Genomic DNA, 20711 nt, shown 5'->3' with positions numbered 1-20711 from the left:
AACAAACTTCTTAAAACAATTTCTTTCATGAAAAAATTGCTGTAACCACATGGAACATGAATATTGTAACATGCTATTGTTACATGAATAATCCATTTAAACTGGAATATGTACTACGCATCGATGGCTCCAAATAAAAAAACCAAAAAAAAAACAGCTTGGCTCATTTATTTTTGCCCACTTGATGATGGATTGATGTGGATCGCCACTCACCACTACCATGCGTGATTTCTAAAGTTTCAGCAGATACTTGACACAGAAACAATCACTTACTTCAAGAATCTTCTTCATCTTCTCGGAAGACTTTATGGATCTTGATGCAGCAATGAGTGCGTCAATGTTCTAGGGAAAGAGCAAAACAAAAGACAATACAGGAATAACCCACACCATACATTATATCTGGTGCAAATCCAACACTACTGAGCATTTTATAGCAGTTATGCAAAGCAACTGAATAATGTGGGCAGAAGATTTATTTTGACTCGCCAAAAAGGACGGCATTAAATTATTATTACAGACAGTCCATTTGTTTTCAGAAGCTTCGTACAATACGGGTTCCTTTATATTTGTTATATGGGTTCCCTTTCAAGGAACTTCAACATGGGAGGAGGCCTTCACACCAATCACGCCTCCACAATGGTTGCCAACCGATAGTTGTTTGTTCCGTGCTCTATCCTTTTTAAATGTTGGGCATCAAGAAAAGAAGCAGCAAGTACCATTTCTGAGTCTTTGGTATAACTCCACCTGCGTCAGGTTTCAACCACCAACGTCAAACCACCAACCTCAGTGGATTAGAGCAGACACCGTAACTATTACACCACAGAGTCTTGTTTCTTTCATCATTCACACAAGAGGGTGCATTTCACAAGACAGCGAGTAAATAAATAGATGAAGCATGTACCGGGGAGAACTGGGTGAACATATCAGTAAAGTTCCCCAAAAGGGACAGGATGTCGAGGCGTTGTTTCAAGCGCTTCACACGTCCAAACAGCAGCATGAAATGGTCCTCCGGACAAAGGCTTGAACCGTCGAGAAGTGCAGCGGACTCGGCATCACGAAGAGTGCGCGTTTCAGAATCTGTCGGCACGAACCTTGACAAGCACTCCACGAAATCCAGAGACAAGGTCGGTAAGTTAAACCTAGCAACAAAAAAGTAATCATGTTAGCCGACTGTGCAATTAACTGCCTGACAAAAAGAGGACCAGCAATCTAGTACCAACATGCAGAGAGGGGATATACGTTTGGTAACTAAAGAGGAATTAAACTCTTGGAGCATCATCTCAAAATGTTGGAGAAGTTCATTTATAAAAGGCTGAGGGAAACAGTAGAAATTGATGAAAAACAGTTTGGATTTATGCCTTTAAAGGGAGCAACGGATCTTGCCATCTTTATCACTAGACAATGCCAAGAGAAACCACTTGAGGGAAATAAGGAGGGTACTACATATTTGTAGATTATAGAGGAAGCCCTTTGATAGAATCACCTGTGAACCTCTCTACCCCCCCCCCCCCCCCACTGTCCTCTCTACCCCTCCCCCCCACTCTCCTCTCTACCTCACCCCCACTCTCTTCTCTAACCCCCCCCCCCCTTCCACTCTCCTCTCTACTCCCACTCTCCCCCCACCTCACTCTCCCCTCCTACGCCCTCACTCTGCTCTCATCGCACACAGGGGAGATGGGGAGAGCATCGCACACACTGGAGTGGGGGAGAGCATCACACACACTGGAGAGGGGGGGAGGGGGAGAGCATCGCACACACTGGAGAGGGGGAGAGCATCGCACACACTGGAGAGGGGGAGAGCATCGCACACACTGGAGAGGGGGAGAGCATCGCACACACTGGAGAGGGGGAGAGCATCGCACACACTGGAGAGGGGGAGAGCATCGCACACACTGGAGAGGGGGAGAGCATCGCACACACTGGAGAGGGGGAGAGCATCGCACACACTGGAGAGGGGGAGAGCATCGCACACACTGGAGAGGGGGAGAGCATCGCACACACTGGAGAGGGGGAGAGCATCGCACACACTGGAGAGGGGGAGAGCATCGCACACACTGGAGAGGGGGAGAGCATCGCACACACTGGAGAGGGGGAGAGCATCGCACACACTGGAGAGGGGGAGAGCATCGCACACACTGGAGAGGGGGAGAGCATCGCACACATTGGAGAGGGGGAGAGCATCGCACACACTGGAGAGGGGGAGAGCATCGCACACACTGGAGAGGGGGAGAGCATCGCACACACTGGAGAGGGGGAGAGCATCGCACACACTGGAGAGGGGGAGAGCATCGCACACACTGGAGAGGGGGAGAGCATCGCACACACTGGAGAGGGGGAGAGCATCGCACACACTGGAGAGGGGGAGAGCATCGCACACACTGGAGAGGGGGAGAGCATCGCACACACTGGAGAGGGGGAGAGCATCGTACACACTGGAGAGGGGGAGAGCATCGCACACACTGGTGAGGGGGAGAGCATCGCACACACTGGTGAGGGGGAGAGCATCGCACACACTGGTGAGGGGGAGAGCATCGCACACACTGGAGAGGGGGAGAGGATTGCACACACGGGAGAGGGAGGGCGGGAGGATTGCATACAGGGGAGAGGTGGGGGGGGATCGCACCCAGTGGAGAGGGAGAGGATTGCACACAGGGGAGAGGGGGAGAGCATCGCACACAGTGGAGAGGGGGAGAGGATTGCACACAGGGGAGAGGAGGGAGGGTAGGAGGAAGTGTGACCCTTCTACCTTGACCTGATTGAATCGACTTGACTTGAGAGGGGTGGTAGGGGGGAGGGGAAGAACCCACCTTGACTGACTTACTTCTGTTCATTTTTATGCCTCAGCCCCCGAAGGTGGCCAGAGGCATTATGTTTTCGGGTTGTCCTTCTGTCCGTCCATACTGGCTAAACCTCGTTTTTCTCAGCAACCACATGGCCGATTGAGACAAAACTTTCAGGGTAGGAACGACACCCATACAGAATATTGGTATGATAATTGGGGTGTCATAGGTCACTTTGATGGCAGCTGTCTTTGATTAAACGCAAATAATGGAGAAAAAAAATTCTTGGAAACCGCTGAATGGAAGAGTTTGAAACTTGACACATTGTCAAATACTCCCAACGAGGAATAAAAGCATGATAATGAACACATCATCGGATAAGTGGTACAACAACAACAACATGCATTTTAAAGGCCATTTTCCCTGCTAGAGCGGGGGTTAGCCTTGCGGTCCCCATGACAATCTTCTCCATTTTGCCCTATTTTCTGCATCTCTCCTTGTGAACCCCCTTGCCCGCATTTCTTCTTCCACCATCTTTAGCCAAGTCTTTCTCGGTCTTCCCCGTCCTCTACTTCCTTCTACATTCATTTCCATCACTCTTCTCAACCAGTCACTTTCATCCTTCCTCAACACATGACCAAACCATCTCAACCTGTTCCTCTTCACAGCATCAATCACAGGCTATATTCCCATCATCTTTCGCAATTCATCATTTGTCTTCCCCTCTCTCAACGATACTCCGCACATCCGTCGAACCATTCGCATTTCCACCCTTTCCAACCTTCGTTGCTGCTCTACGTTCATTACCCATGTCTCGCTCCCATAAATCATAACACTTCTCACACATGCAGCATACAACTTTCCCTTCAGCTTCAACGACACTCCCCTCATCATCAGCACGTCACTCAATTCCCGAAACTTCTTCCATGCACATCTCACTCGAGCAACCGTTGCCGAGTCTGATCCGAGAGTCTGTGGGAGTCTGACCGAGATGAGGATAAGTGGTACAACAGCCATAAATGCTTTAATTGAATGCCTTATCCCAAAAATCTGAAATTACATGCACATTGCACTTGATTGACTTGACTTTCCTTGACAATGACTCATTTGTATTGAAATATTAAATTTATGACATCATAGGTCACCGATAAGCCTGGTGTTGGCTTATCGGTTAGGGTGCCGGCTTGGGATCGTACGATCCTGGGTTCGAAATTTATGACATCATAGGTCACCGATAAGTGGCAACATAGAGAGTAACCCAGTTTTAGGACCGGCAGAGAAGATAACCGAGAAGGAAGTTCAGGAAGCGATCAAAGCAATGAAGAGTAGAAAAGCGGGAGGGCCGACAGGAGTTGTGGGAGATATGTTGAAGGCAGCGGCAAGTTGGGGTGTGAAGAGAATGACAGAGATGTGTAATCTGGTGGTGAAACAACAACACAACATGCATTTTAAAAGGCCATTTTCCCTGCTAGAGCGGGGGTTAGCCTTGCGGTCCCCATGACAATCTTCTCCATTTTGCCCTATTTTCTGCATCTCTCCTTGTTAACCCCCTTGCCCGCATTTCTTCTTCCACCATCTTTAGCCAAGTCTTTCTCGGTCTTCCCCGTCCTCTGCTTCCTTCTACATTCATTTCCACCACTCTTCTCAACCAGTCACTTTCATCCTTCCTCAACACATGACCAAACCATCTGGTGGTGAAAGAAGGCCGCATTCAAGGGGATTGGGAACTGAGTACCCTCGTCCCTCTATACAAGGGGAAAGGTGACCCTCTGGACTGTGGCTCGTATCGAGCGATAAAGTTATTGGAGCATGGAATGAAGGTATTGGAAAGGGTGTTGGAGAGGAGGATAAGGAAGAAAGTGAAGATCGACGAAATACAGTTTGGATTTATGCCAGGAAGAGGAACGACAGACGCGCTTTTTATTGTGGGGCAGTTGCAGGCGAAGTACACGGAGAAGAGGAAGAAGTTGTTTCTTGGGTTTGTTGATCTGGAGAAAGCATTTGATAGGGTTTCACGTGAAGTAGTGACATGGGCATTGAGGAAGTTTGGAGTGGAGAAATGGTTGATCAGAGTAGTGATGGCAATGTACAAAAGAGCGTGCACAGCTGTAAGGACGAAGGACGGGAACAGTGGTTAGTTTGAGGTGAAGCTGGGAGTGCATCAGGGGTCGGTACTAAGTCCACTACTATTTGTAGCTGTGATTGAGGTGCTGGCTCGGCACATAAAGGAGGCTTTACCATGGGAGTTGTTGTTTGCAGATGATCTGGTGTCGATTGCAGAAAGTATGGATGGACTGAAGGAGAAGATGAACAAATGGAAGGAATGTATGGAGACAAAAGGTCTGAAGGTGAATATCGGAAAAACGAAGGTGATGGCAAGTGGTAAAGCATGTGGTGAGGTGGAAAGAACTGGGAAGTGGCCGTGTGCTGTGTGCAGGAAGGGTGTCGGAGTGAATTCCATTCAATGTACAATGTGCGCTGAGTGGGTTCATCAAAAATGTAGTGGTTTGAGAGGGTCATTAACCAGTGTGGCAGCTACATTCAAGTGTAAGGTGTGCACAGAGGGAGCTGCAGATGGAGGAAATGTTGAGTTGGATCTTGGAGACGGCGTGAAGCTGGAAGGTGTGAAAACATTTTGTTACCTAGGAGACATGCTGAATGGAGGTGGATCAGACTCGGCAACGGTTGCTCGAGTGGGATGTGCATGGAAGAAGTTTCGGGAACTGAGTGGCGTGCTGATGAGGAGGGGAGTGTCGTTGAAGCTGAAGGGAAAGGACCGAAAGGTGTATGCTGCATGTGTGAGAAGTGTTATGATTTATGGGAGCGAGACATGGGTAATGAACGTAGAGCAGCAACGAAGGCTCGAAAGGGTGGAAATGCGAATGGTTCGGTGGATGTGTGGAGTATCGTTGAGAGAGGAAGACAAATGATGAATTGCGAAAGATGATGGGAATAGAGCCTGTGATGGATGCTGTGAAGAGAAACAGTTTGAGATGGTTTGGTCATGTGTTGAGGAAGGATGAAAGTGACTGGTTGAGAAGAGTGATGGAAATGAATGTAGAAGGAAGTAGAGGACGGGGAAGACCGAGAAAGACTTGGCTAAAGATGGTCGAAGAAGAAATGCGGGCAAGGGGGGTAACAAGGGGAGATGCAGAAAATAGGGCAAAATGGAGATCGTCATGGGGACCGCAAGGCTAACCCCCACTCTTGCAGGGGAAATGGCCTTAAAATGCCTGTTGTTGTTTGTATAGGTCACCGATAAGCGTTGTGTTGGCTTATCGGTTCGGGTGCCGGCTTGGGATCGTAGGATCCTGGGTTCGAATCCCAGTGATTGCTGAATTAACACCAGGGGGGTTGACTCAGCCTGTCATCCTTCTGAGGTCGGCAAAATGAGTACCAGTTCACTGGTAATTCCCTGTGTGTCACAAGAGGTGACGAACAAGGTTGGTGGCAGGAAGGGCATCCGGCCATAAAACAATGCTCCAAAAAGGGGACCACGGTGCCCAAAAAAGGCCAACCCCTGCTCTGAGAGGAAAAATGGCCTCCAAAGGTGGTTCCTATAGGTCACATTGTTTGGAAGCCATATTGGATTTAACCTAAACCCCTAAAAAAAAAAGCATCTTCTCCCAAATCACTGAACTGAATTGATTGACTCGAATCATGGATGGCAATTAAAGGTTGATCACGAAAATGTCATTGGTCACATGGGGGGCAGCCATATTGTATTGAAGGAAAATATTAAATAATTATATCTCTGAAACCGCTTACCATATCGATGCGAAATTTTACAAATGTCATCTAACACTAGTATTGCATATATTTTGAAACTGATGACATTGTCTGTCATGTGGTTTGGCAGCCATCTTGGATAGAAAAACAAACCTTATCCGATCAACATGAAACCTCACAAACATGATCCTCCACCCATACATATGCATACTGACATACTGTACATTTTTGATGTCATGTGTTGCATGGTTTGGCAGCCATATTAGCTTGAAAGCCGATATTTAAAAAACCTTCTTCTCTGATACTGTTTCACAGATCGATGTGAAACCTGTCCTATAACTGCTTCACAAGTTAGTGCAATAACGGAATTTTTACCTCTCAGAACCTGTGACCTTTGACCTCTTGATGCCGAAATCGAATCAGTTCATCTTTGCTTCATAACATATCCTTGTACCAAATTTGACCTAGATTTGACCTTCAGCCGTTCCTAAGTTATCGCGGTAACAAAAACCTATCACGGATTGACAGATACACAGATGGACGGCCAGACAACCCGGAAACATAATGCCTGCGGGGACTTCGAAAGCAGAGGCATAAAAATATCCATTCTCATCCTCATGTTAGCCGGATGCCGTAATTGAAGGCAATTTTCATACAAGCTGATGGATTGTTTTTGTACAAAGATCTCAGACTCATGGAGAAGCTTGTTCATATTTTACACAGAGAAAAGTAGCTATCAGGATAATCTAGAAGTATGCACACTGACAGCTGAGCTGTCTAGTCTGTGTTTAAAACCCAGCTATAAACTCTCGTCCTGGTGTTTCACAGGCCAGACGAGGCATCAATGTGTGCCATTTCATGTAGACTTTTTTTTTTTTTGGATACTTTTGCCTTTTTTACCTTGAGGCAAATAATTTTTACAAATCATAATTTGAGATAAAGGTAAATGAAGGATTAAGTAGGTGGAGCTGTGAGGAGTTTGTAATGAGGCGTGGCTTCTCACGTTTGCACTGCCTGGCAGATCTGCTCGGCTGAAAGAGCACTCCGGCGAAGCGTGATCGAAAGATTCTTGGACCGGTTGGAGTCCAGAACAGACGCACGTCCTGAGGATTTTTGTTTTTTGTGTTGTAGTCGACCAGGAGAAACCAAATTGTCCTGGGCCTTGGTCTTAAACATCTCTGCGAACTCATCCATGTCAAGTTCCTATGAGAGACAGGAATAAAAGATATAAACTACAAAAGAAAGAGGAGAAAGAGAGGTGCCGATATGCTCTGTACATCAAATGTGACACACCTCCATAAGTTGATCGTCGTCGAGCTCGGAAAATACAGTTCCGCTAATCTGCGTTGGCTTTAGCACCGCCCAGTTGAGAACTTGCATTCGAAATTTTGTCTTCACAGGCTGCTTGATACGGAGAGCTTGGAGTTCAGAGAGAAGAAGTGAGTTAAAGCAAAATCAAAATCTGTTCTTACCCAATTCAAAAAGCAGCATCTGTAAGACACCTCACAACTTCTCCACAACAATCATGCCATCAATGGCTGCACTTTACAGTTCTTACCTCCAGAAACTGTGGGATTTATGAATGCCCCATGCCGTGGTGCTCCATGAAGACGAGTACTAGCAGTTTTCTCCAAATTTGAGAAACCAGGGAGTGGAGGCGGTGGTGGTGGAGGTGAGATGTGGTTGAGGAGCGATCCTTGAGAATTGAGTGGTGGAGGAACAGGAATTGTTTTTGAAGATAGAATAGAGGGAAGAGGTGGGGGCAGAGGAGGAGGAGGGGGTGGAGGAGGAGGAGGTGGGCAAGGAGGAGGTGGTGAAGGTAGCTGCACAACACAATTGGACGGACCAAGCACATGACTGCTTGGAGATTCGGTCGTCTGAGTCCCTTGATCCTGGGTTAAGTGCTGTTCTTGACTCGGTACAAAGGTTCCTCCTACAGGCAGGCCCTCAAGCACCGCTACCTTTTCATTATTCAACTTTGCCACTGAGAAATCTCCTCCTACAACACGACGCACAAGCAGCGGCTCAAGTGGCAGAAGGTCTCCAATTTTGCTCCTGAGTCCAGAGAACTGCGCGAGCTCAGCAGTTTGCTGCTTAACCACCTGCTGTAGCTTCTCCAATCGTCCCTGTGCCACATTTCCAGTCTCCTGAAAGCCACAAAACATAGTCATGCTCTTTTATTGTCACTCGGAAATGAGCGTTTAGAAAGGAGGCAATACAAGCAGAGTGCCAAAGATGCCACTTTGAAACAATGTCGATAAAGGAAGACCATTTAAAGTTTATCACTGTGTTACAGCACAGCCTTTATCTTATGATTGCTCATTATATCCTTCATCCGTTTTGGCAAAAGCCACACCAATTCACATCATTCTTTCTTTTATTACAAAGTTACACATTTAGTACATTTAGTATCCAGTGTATTTTGTTTACTTGAACAGGTTGCAACTCCATAAAGATTGGTGCATGAAATCATCTTCCTTATAAGCTAATGAAGCATTCCACAAAACGTTATCTTCCCGTACCATGAACAGTCCCAGAAAGTATTCGCTCTGCCGGATTGGCTTTTAAAAGTTGATTTTATGCTCCCGTCCCACCTACTACATTAAATCCCCCACAAACACCACCCGTCAGTCGCAAAGGTTCAACTCCATTTCATGTTTATTGTACCCGATCATGAATTTCCCTTTGGCCTAAAATAATGTTTGCTCAATTACTGTTTAAAATTCCATCCTTTAATACCGCGTCAATCGCAACCCATTTGGACTTCCCTTGCATAAGAAACTCATCCATAACCCTTCAAATGGAGGAAAAGGTGCTTTGCAAAAAGTAAGCTTACGATACAAAATACAATAAAAATAAATAAATCTCTTAAAACCCCTGTGTGCAATGTTATCAGCAACGTTTGCATAATATGATCCTTTTAAACCTTTACATGGAACTACAACATAGGAGGAGGCCAATGGGCACATTAAGACTGAGATAGTATTGCCATGCCTATAATGGTTGTCTGGCCATGCTCTATTCTTTTAAATAATTCCAGTAATCTGTGTGTGTGTGTGTGTGTGTGTGTGTGTGTATGTGTGTATGTCTGTGTGTTTGTCTGTGACCGCTGTTTCTCGACAACCACGGGTCCGATATACTTGAAACTTGCCAGGTATATTGCTGGGGACCCGAGGATGTGCCTTTTCAAGGTTTCATATTAATCGGACAAGTAGTTACCGAGCTATGTCCAAAAAACGATTCAACCAATCAGAGAGCAGCGAGTTATCACGTGTGCCGAACGTGGCGAACAGACTCTGCCTCGGACGGCACATTTGAGAGCGTATTCATTTATTTCACGTTGGCAAACTATGTTGCCGCTATGTTGGCGTTAAACTATGTTTTAAAACTAATTAAAACTAATTTGCGATTCTTTCGCTTTCCTGCGCGTTTGTGCACGCGATGGCGATTTCTTTACCAAACTCCGCAAGCCGTTCGCTTTGGACCAAACCATTTCATGTAAATAGAGGGGGGGGGATTGTCACCGTACTCGCAAGCCGTTCGCTTTGGACCAAACCATTTCATGTAAATAGAGGGGGGGGATATAATTTTAGATATAGATATAGTACGGGCATGCCCTAGTTCTTTTAAATGCTGAGAATCAAGCAAGGAAGTACCATTTTAAAAGTCTTTGGAATGACCACCGAGCCCCCAGACACAGAGCAGATGAGTTAACCATTACACCACCAAATCTGGTTATAATTCCCAAGTTTAAAGTTACGAATTGAACCAAAATGCACCCCAAAGGTTTGATGAGACTCAAGCCATCGAATCCTTTCATTTAGGCACATTAATGCTCTGGTGCGTTTACATTGCACTTCATACAGTCATTAAACACCGGCTCCTCCAATGGGTCGTTTTCAACAGCAACTCATCAAATAAAGTCCAATTCAACTGCAGTTAAGGTTATGGCTCCCAAGTTTAAATTCACAAGTTATGCGGTTCTTCAGAACTTCCCTTCCTATTTGAAAGATGCTCGGCCGAAGGTTTCAGCTAAAAGCCAAAGCTGACCAATTTTTTTTTAAACTTGTGGCCATTGGGCATTTAATAGCGGAAATTTGCATATGATGACAAACACTTGCTTGCCCAAAGGATATCCAGAAAACCAGCTACTGCACAATATCATTAGACAAAGAATGTAGGATTTGAGGTTTGTCCAAACATCTGGGGGTTCCATTTATAATTGGCAGAATAAGGAAGACATTCTGCTTGTCGCCATTGTGCATTTCTCAACATCACTAAAATAAGTTCAGCAAGAAGAGAAGCCCACAGTGCATTTCTCAACATCACCAAGAGAACATCAGTAATGGTAGACATCTTCCCATCTGTAGTTTGGGCTGATTAAGAGAAGCTCAGTAATGGCATCTCCCCACCTAAAGATGTTTCGTTGCTTCCTTTGAAGATCTGTTCAATACTTGATCATGTGAGAATGCTAATTGTAACTTTTATTATTTCCAAGAGTTGCTTATCCATTGGAGAAACAGAAATCGGTGCCAATTACATGAATAATGGAGCTACAATTGGATTGTACCAGACGTGTTGCGCCACCTACAGTAGTGTACAATAAATTTGCCAAGCATCCAAAACTTATTTAAATAGTCGAGGAACAAAGCACACAAGTCTCTCTCTCTCTCTCTCTCTCTGAAATTATTCTCCACAAGAAATCTATAAGTGATAAACAAAACATAGGAGGGACACAGAAAGGACATGGAGGATAATGAAAATAACTTGCACGAACAGTTGCGGTTGCGCTTACCTTCAGTTGTTCAGTATCTTTTTGGCTCTGCAGAAGTAACTTTTCCAGGCCTGCGATATGAGAAAGAGCAAAGTTTTGCTGGTCTTGCAGTTGCTCCCTGAGCTGTGTAAATAGAGGTATTACAAAATACAGGTAAGTGGTGTCAGAGTAAAAGACGAAGAAGAAGAAGAAGAACAAGAAGAATAAAGGGAAGTGGGAGTAGGATGAGTAGGAGGAGGATGTGAATGAGCAGGAGGGGGAGGAGGTAGAGGAGCATGAGGTGAGGGAAGAGGAGGAGGTGGCGGAGAATTAGGAGAAAGAAGAGGAAGAGGGGAGGAGGGGGAAGAGGAGAAGCTGGAAAAACCAGACTATGTGTGAAGATCGGGAAAAAAAAATCTGAAAAAGGCACACTTTATTAATAATCGAGTACCAGCGGTTGAAGTGAAAAGCAATCGGTCAAAGGTTAAATCTCCTACTTGATGATCGGAGATGAACAGCATAGCATGTAGGTGGACATCAAATAAAGAGATGAACAAGATGGCAGCCATGATGGGCGTAGGGGTTTATCAGTTGGGAGCACTCTCTGATCCACTTACGTGCGAGTTATGTTCGATGAGCTCACTGACACGTTCGATGGCAGCATTTTTAGTTTCTGCATCATCAACGAGCATAGCTACATCAAAAAAATTGTCAAGGTAGGCCTGAACCTGCTGGCGCAACTCGTCATTTTCGGTGGAACGCAGTTGCTGCATGCAAAAACAAACTCTGTTGGCTCAATACATCCACATCATTAACAATACCATTGACTATAAATAATTGGTGTTCATTTTGTCAGCTTACACAGGATCACTTTTTGACATGAATGTCTGAAACAGTAGCAGCAAACTTTATAACCTCAAAAAAATACACAGCATTTGAAGCTTAGTTAAGTGTGCTCAAAGGATATTTGCTCCTTAATTGCAGCATTTCACAATTCCAATTTAAAAAATAATTTGCAGAGAAACACAAATGGCAATACAGATATTTAAAAGTAACAAATAAAGAAATAAATGTCCACAGGGAATGCCGCCAAGGCCCCCCCCCCCCCCTCACACCCCACGCCATGCAGCATTTTGTGGACCCTTCTGCCCCCCCCCCCCCCCCTTTCCCACCATGTGGCATAACATGGAATCGTCCATTCATGCAACAGGATGTGATGCTAACCTCAAGGTAGTCATCAAGGCCGAGCTTCGTGAACTCGTGCTGTAGGTGTACTCTGTAATTAAAATTGTCCACAGAGTGTACCACGATATTGATGAATTGCATGCAAGCCACCTGGTTAGTGGAGTACAAGCACAGTTGGTAAAACGAATACAGAAAACAAAGAAAATAATTAAGAGCAATACGAGTTCAAGAGACTGCAGTTTTCATTGTGAACGGTAATTGATTTAATTGAACGGGAAGAATTGAATCAGAGTTGTTAAATACAGTGGTGAGATATTTGTTTAATCAGGTTCTCTTTATTTAGTATTAGGACTTAGATGAAGATATGATCACATTTTAGGTCAAATTTATGCAGAAATACAGAAAATCCTAAAGGGTTCACAAACTTTTTCTCACCACTGTATTACACAGTGTCTGGAATTCAGCATTACATGCTTAATGTACCAGGAATTCAATGTTTGTGGCTTCTTTGAACAATTCCAGCAAACGTTCAAACCTCAGCGTCTCACCGCACACCTGCGTGACACACACACACACACACACACACACACACACACACACACACACACACACACACACACACACACACACACACACACACACACACACACACACAAACAGATTAGAAACAAATTCAGTTATTTTGCTCAAAGGGAGGAGATTGTAAAAATTCAAAGTTCCCATCAAGCGAGTTGTTACCAAAGTGTTGCGGATACACAATGGTGTGTTCACAAAGAATGAATAAATGCCCAAATTCAATAAACCAAGTGAAGTTATTTATTTATTCTAATGAGAGTAAAGACAACATGAGAATCACCTTAGAATCTCAATGAAATATTTTGGAATTGTGATTTTTGTGACTGGGTATTAGAAGTAATCGCTATCAATTTATAGCTACTAGCAACGGTACCCGCCCTACGGGCGGGGCTTCAATTAGGAAGCCCAAATGAAAAGGCAAAATATCAGAAATTGAAGGCTTTTTTTTATTTTAAACGATTCATATAAACATCCGTTGAATCATATCACACGCAAATCATCAAAATCTAAACAGTACATGGCGCCCATTTTGAAAAAAGATTGAATTCTGCAAAACGGAAGCGGCCGCGACACGTCTTTCTCAGTCGCACGTTTATGTCTGAAGAGTGCGCGCCGAATCTGTAACGTGGAAGCGGCCGCTACACCTGTTTCTCAGTCGCTTTGCACACGCTGCCATGTTACTTCGGAGCCGCACGTTTATATAGGAAGAGTTCGTCAGGAGTCGATCTACTCTCTCTTGGTACGTAGAGAATTTCAACAAAAGCCACATCACTGTTCATATCGGTAAATATTATTCCATCATTTGTATAAACTGGAAAATTGGAAAACTTGGAAAAATTGGAAAAACAATATAGCCTATTTTACTCCAGAGGGTCCTAGGATTACCCACACAAAATATCGTTGTGATCGCTTCAGCCGTTTTTGCGGTACCTTCGAACATTTGGTGAACACAGACGGACATTTGGTGAATTATAGTAAGATCACATCAAGGTTAAACTCGCACTATTCTTCCTCTTCAACAGCCCCAAATATTCCCATCTTGTGAGATCTGTCATGGAAGTTAAAAAAACAAGAAAAATCCTTCACAAACCACCTGGCCATGCCTGAAGTTCGACTGAACGTGCTAACACACCATGGGATCTTTATGGGAGCCAATGACGGACACCAGCAGACGGGTTCTCCGCCTGCTGGCTTAGCGTCTTATTGATGGACAATGCACACATTGATGTCTCACCCTCCACAAAAACACCATGCGAAACATCACCCTGCATCAAGATTTAAACCCAGACTTGACAACGCAGGTGAGGGTGCATACCTCTAGAGTATCCTGCGAACCTTAGGATCAAGCATGCACTGCACCTACGATATCAAAAGAGCGCAGTTTACAAATTATGAAAGAATTAAAGTGACAATTTGGCAAAAATCGGATAGAATAAAAGAAAAAATATGAAAGAATTAAAGAAGTGTTACAGTGAACGGTGATGTAACAATTTAGGAATTAAACAAGAATAACCGCACTGTGGTCACAACCTGCAACAAAATCCGCAAACGGGCTGATTGGGAAACGCCCATTTAAAGCGCTATTAAACTAGACCAAAAATCTAACAGCAGCATAGCCAGGCTTGTTTGATACTTTAGTTTAAGAGGATAGTTTGACCTGGGTGGAGGATACCAGTTAGCAAATAATGGAAGTATTAAATTATTTTAAAGTACTATAAGTCTCTAAGCTGTCTGTCACCATGGAAGTGAAGAGATTGCATTGAGACACTGGTTTATTCTACATGTTTCAAGTCAGCAATGAACCAACCATACACCACTTCAACCCAGTAACTTTGCAGTCACAACAAAGGGATTGCAGTGTTACGATTATATTTACTATTATTATTATTATTCACGTTATTATTATTACAAAAACAATACTATTGTATTAAGAAACCTGGGCTAATTTGTCCGAAGCTTCCCGAAGGCGAGTCATGAAGCCTAAGGCCTATAAGTTGTTGAAAGACCCGTAAGGCCTAGGGCTTCGATATTATTTGATGGTCAATTTAACAATCGGTGTGTTTGTGTTTCACACTGAATGAAAAACGTAAAGGCAGAGCATGGCGATTGTGATATATGACAGTTTCAACGATATGTTTGGCCTGAACGGCATATAATTCAAAATGGTGGTGTGTGGAGTCAGCCGTCGTACGCCATAATGACATCACAGATGTAATCACTTCACATTACCCCTGTCATGTGACCAGATCCGCAGCTCTGATTGGTGTACATTTGTGAGAGACATACATACATACGGACAGACAAACACTATTCTAGACCGCTTTGCTCGATGGACTATGCCATAAAAATTAACTTATTAACCTCTTATCCATGTCACCCTCCCCACGGTTATTTCAGACCGAGCTGATTCGTCACATGGTTATGGATTGCTTAACCGCAATAAATAAAAAAAACGCTATTTTTTAAACAAATCAAGTAACGCTATTTTTTTGTAATTTGTCTTATGTAATGCTTGATTATGTAACATAACGCTTGACTACCATGCGTTCTGATGTACTGTGCATTCTGACAAACTTGATCAAACTTCACTATTACACAACAATACAACATATGATCAGATTTTTTTGGGGTCCCTCATCGTGATGAACACTCGACCCAAACGAAGTCAATGGAATTCTGATGCAACAAACCCAGGAAGTGTATAATTGGCAGCGACCTTCAGGCATAATGTGGTAGGCAAACCAGAAATCTAAGATGGCGGCCATATAATTTCGTCTTGGTGCTTTGATGGGGAGAGTCAAGTGACAGACGTGGGTGTGGTCCGACAGTTGTCTGACTAATGGATGCACAATTCAAAAATCGACCCCCAACAAGAACCCCAACAGCAGCAGCAACAATGCAAAGCTATGGTAGACCGTTGACATGGTAAAATAAGCTATTTTTGAGTCTTCACCTGTTGACTTGACATGTTCTCAGCAGGGAAGAGGAGGGATAGGAGAGATGAAATATAACCTGCACCTTTGCACTTGAGAGATGAAATATAACCTGCACCTTTGCACTTGAGAGATGAAATATAACCTGCACCTTTGCACTCTCTAATGAGCAATATATGGGGCAGACTGTAAACCTGATAATTGGGGGAAGTCTGCATCTAATTAAACAATCTTCATTTGTATCAAGTATTTCTCAAAATTTCATACCAGTTGGCAATCTTCAATGCACTGCTTAACATATGGCTAGGATTTTACATCCGAGAAAACAGTTTATTTGACAAACCCAGCTTGCAAAACAAGTTAGCTAGATTAATAAAAAGTCGATAAGGTTTATACAGAGGGCAGGATTCATATCAGAACCTAACGAGCTTGTCAGTGCCAGTTTGAAGAAAAAAAAAACACTCACAAAATGGTACCAAACAAACCCAGCACAAGTATCTCAAAACCACCATGCAATAACGTGATGCTGCACAAAGTCATCACCTCCTTGAAGTTGTCGAATGCAGAAAGCGTAAGCTCATGGCCTTCTCTCTGCATGAGGCATACGGCCACGAGGAGCTCAAGAACAAGCACGCGAGTGCTAATGAGGGATGAGGGGAGGATGAGAGGATGTGCATGGAATGATGGTTGAGGACACCAGAACATCACCAAGAAAAATCAATGAGCATCATTCTCCCTTCTGCATTTTGAATTATCAAGATTTTTTAAAATTATAACCTTCCAAATATATAAAGCTTTATTAATCATTTTAATTAGCACAGCAAAAGTAGTGTAAACGAACTTTCAAAGACAAACTATAACAGCACTCGGGAGAGCGCATATTCCACCAGGCTGAACAATTTACGTTTTGTATCCCACTGATAGGCCGGACCGAAATCAAAAGTTAATCAGCTTGTTCTTGTCGTCACCAAGCCAACTCATCCACTTAGTTTTGTCATAATCTGTCCACAACTTTTTGAAATAATATGCTATATATTTCATGTTTGGCCATATCACTCAATGGTGAAGAATCACTAAAAAAAATTAGCGTATCCGGATCCATATTGGGATCTCACCAAAATCGATATTATTCGTCCTTCTCACACACCCATCCAGTTGACAAAGTTTCGTCCAAATCTGTCTGCAACTTTTTCAGACCGTGCTACATATCAGTGTTAGCTCCATCATTCAATGGTGAAGAATCAACAACAACAGGCATTTTAAGGCCATTTTCCCTGCAAGAGTGGGGGTTAGCCTTGCGGTCCCCATGACAATCTTCTCCATTTTGCCCTATTTTCTGCATCTCCCCTTGTTAACCCCCTTGCCCGCATTTCTTCTTCGACAATCTTTAGCCAAGTCTTTCTCGGTCTTCCCCGTCCTCTACTTCCTTCTACATTCATTTTCCATCACTCTTCTCAACCAGTCACTTTCATCCTTCCTCACCACATGACCAAACCATCTCAACCTGTTCCTCTTCACAGCATCAATCACAGGCTCTATTCCCATCATCTTTCGCAATTCATCATTTGTCTTCCTCTCCCTCAACGATACTCCACACATCCACCGAACCATTCGCATTTCCACCCTTTCCAGCCTTTGTTGCTGCGCTACGTTCATTACCCATGTCTCGCTCCCATAAATCATAACACTTCTCACACATGCAGCATACAATACACCTTTCCCTTCAGCTTCAACGACACTCCCCTCCTCATCAGCACGCCACTCAGTTCCCGAAACTTCTTCCATGCACATCTCATTCCAGCAACCATTGCAGAGTCTGATCCACCTTTTCCATTCAGCATGTCTCCTAGGTAACAAAATGTTTTCACACCTTCCAGCTTCATGCCGTCTCCAAGATCCAACTCAACATTTCCTCCATCTGCAGCTCCCTCTGTGCACACCTTACACTTGAATGCAGCTGCCACACTGGTTAATGACCCTCTCAAACCACTACATTTTTGATGAACCCACTCAGCGCACATTGTACATTGAATGGAGTTCACTCCGACACCCTTCCTGCACACAGCACATGGCACACGGCCACTTCCCAGTTCTTTCCACCTCACCACATGCTTTACCACTTGCCATCACCTTCGTTTTTCCGATATTCACCTTCAGACCTTTTGTCTCCATACATTCCTTCCACTTGTTCATCTTCTCCTTCAGTCCATCCATACTTTCTGCAATCAACACCAGATCATCTGCATACAACTCCCACGGTAAACCCTCCTTTACGTTCCGAGGCAGCGCCTCCATCACAGCCACAAATAGTAGTGGACCTAGTACCGACCCCTGATGCACTCCCACCTTCACCTCAAACTCACCACTGTTCCCGTCCTTCGTCCTTACAGCTGTGAGCGCTCTTTTGTACATTGCCATCACTACTCTGATCAACAATTCTTCCACTCATAACTTCCTTAATGCCCATGTCACTACCTCACGTGGAACCCGATCGAATGCTTTCTCCAGATCAACAAACCCAAGAAACAACTTCTTCCTCTTCTCCATGTACTTCTCCTGCAACTTCAAAATAAAAAGCGCGTCTGTCGTTCCTCTTCCTGGCATAAATCCAAACTGCATTTCGTCGATCTTCACTTTCTTCCTTATCCTCCTCTCCAACACCCTTTCCAATACCTTCATTCCATGCTCCAATAACTTTATCGCTCGATACGAGCCACAGTCCAGAGGGTCACCTTTCCCCTTGTATAGAGGGACGAGGGTACTCAATTCCCAATCCACTGGAATGCGGCCTTCTTTCACCACCAGATTGCAGATCTCTGTCATTCCCTTTACACCCCAATTTCCTGCTGCCTTCAACATATCTCCCACAACTCCCGTCGGCCCTCCTGCTTTTTGTCCCCCGTCACACCACGGAGCGAAAGGGGGACTATGGTTTTCCCCTCCGTCCGTGTGTGCGTGCGTCCGTGTGTGTGCGTGCGTAAGCGAAGGACCGAATTCTAATTTGGTGTGTGGGTGCAACCAAACGTCAAAATCCAAGATGGCCGCCGCCATTTATGTCTGACGCCATGTATGTCTGAACCTTGTGAGCGGAATATCTTGAAAAATAAGCGATGTACCAACTTCTAATCTGATGTGTGGGTGTATCTAGGCATAAGGAAGAACGCTATTGAAAATTGGGTCGCTATGTCAAAATCCAAGATGGCCGCCACCATGTATGTCTGAACCTTGTGAGCGGAACATCTTGAAAAATAAGCTAAGTACAAACTTCTAATCTGGTGTGTGGGTGTATCCAGGCATACGGAAGACCGGTCTTGAAAATTGGGTCGCCACGTCAAAATCCAAGATGGCCGCCACCATATATATGTCTGAACCTTGTGAGCAAAATATCTTGAAAAATAAACGAACTACTAACTTCTAATGTGGTGTGTGGGTGTATCTACGCATAAGGGAGAACGCTATTGAAAATTGGGTCACCACGTCAAAATCCAAGATGGCCGCCTTGCATCTTCCACTTTGTCAACTCATCACTTCAACGACGGGGGACCTAGGCATAACGCTTGTCTACTCTTTATTGCTTTTATCGCTTCCTCAACTTCCTTCTCGGTTATCTTGTCTGCCGGTCCTAAAACTGGGTTACTCTCTATGTTGCCATCCCATTCATTCTCTGCATTCAACAGTGTTTCCATATATCTCTTCCATCTTCCTTTAATTCCATCTGGGTCGACAACGATTTGTCCCACTTCATCCTTCAAGCAACTCACCCCCATCACATCACACCACTCTTTCGCTATCTGCTTTGCAATCCTGAATACCGCTCTCTGACCCTCTTCCAAATCCAAGCATTCTCTGAACATTTGCCTACATGCCTCCTGCGCCTTTGCTCCCTCTTTCTTTGCAGCCTTCTTGGCTGCCTTATAACTTTCATGCGCTGCCTTTTCTGCCCCCATACCCTTCGCCTTCTGCCACTCCTTGAACTTCTTCCTCTTCTCGTCAATCTTCTTTCCAACTTCAACATCCCACCACCATGTTTCCGAGTGCCACGGTGGTCCTTTTGTCCATCCACATACCTCATGAACGGCTCCCAACAGACTATCTTTCATTGACATCCGACCACTTTCAAGCTCAACCACATCATCCTCCACCATACTCAGCCTCTCCTTTAATGCCTCCCTCACTGTCACCTCTTTCAACCGCCACACCTTCATTCTCGGTTGGTACTTCACCCGCCGAGCTCTCCTCGCACCTTTCACCCTTATGTCACAGACAACCAAGTGGTGCTGTGAAACAGCCTCCTCCCCCGGGATCACCTGTGTCCCGGAGATGCCCCCTATCTCGCCTACGCACCAGCAGGTAGTCAACGGTTGTCATCGAACAATGGTGAAGAATCACTTCAACAACAAAAATAATAATAATAATAAATAAAAAATAAATAAATTTTTTTTTGGGATTCTTCACCATTGTTCGACGACAACCAATCAATGGTGAAGGTGAAGTTCAATGGTGAAGAATAACTTAAACAAAAAAAATTGCCCCCGTGTCCGAAGGAAGCAGTCCAGTTTGACATTTTTAATATGAAATAGGCAATGCCTAGAAACAAACAAACCCATATAGAATACCATTTACAACCCTTTAGAATTACTCTTTAGAACCGTCTATAATTACCCTTTAGAATCCATTACAATTACCCTTTGTAATTACCCTTTGGAATCCTTTAGAACCCTTTAGAATTAAACACGGTGGGTTCGAAAGACTCTT

The 20711-nt window shown here is 44.3% G+C and overlaps 1 protein-coding gene across 4 annotated transcripts in view; it reads right to left on the bottom strand.

The window, feature by feature from the left end:
* LOC137411551 (formin-like protein 2) overlaps window positions 1-20711 on the bottom strand; it is a 115382-nt gene that overhangs the window by 42349 nt on the left and 52322 nt on the right. For all 4 annotated transcript variants that reach the window (XR_013624172.1, XM_078782248.1, XM_078782250.1 and 1 more), the window contains 10 exons: window positions 16500-16596; window positions 12931-13002; window positions 12487-12597; window positions 11880-12029; window positions 11305-11406; window positions 8068-8656; window positions 7803-7927; window positions 7513-7712; window positions 902-1139; window positions 274-342 (listed from right to left, as the gene is read on the bottom strand). Coding sequence is in view for 3 of the 4 variants with exons in the window: in XM_078782248.1 (XP_078638374.1) it covers window positions 274-342; window positions 902-1139; window positions 7513-7712; window positions 7803-7927; window positions 8068-8656; window positions 11305-11406; window positions 11880-12029; window positions 12487-12597; window positions 12931-13002; window positions 16500-16596 (1753 nt within the window). In the remaining variant the exon portion in view is untranslated. The remainder of the gene's footprint in view (window positions 1-273; window positions 343-901; window positions 1140-7512; window positions 7713-7802; window positions 7928-8067; window positions 8657-11304; window positions 11407-11879; window positions 12030-12486; window positions 12598-12930; window positions 13003-16499; window positions 16597-20711) is intronic.

This window comes from Myxine glutinosa, chromosome 7 (genome assembly GCF_964187855.1).
Source record: "Myxine glutinosa chromosome 7, kmMyxGlut1.1, whole genome shotgun sequence".
NCBI classification, from domain to species: Eukaryota; Metazoa; Chordata; class Myxini; order Myxiniformes; family Myxinidae; genus Myxine; species Myxine glutinosa.
The sequence above is the reverse complement of the archived record's forward strand: the minus strand, read 5'-3'. Positions and strand labels throughout refer to the sequence as shown.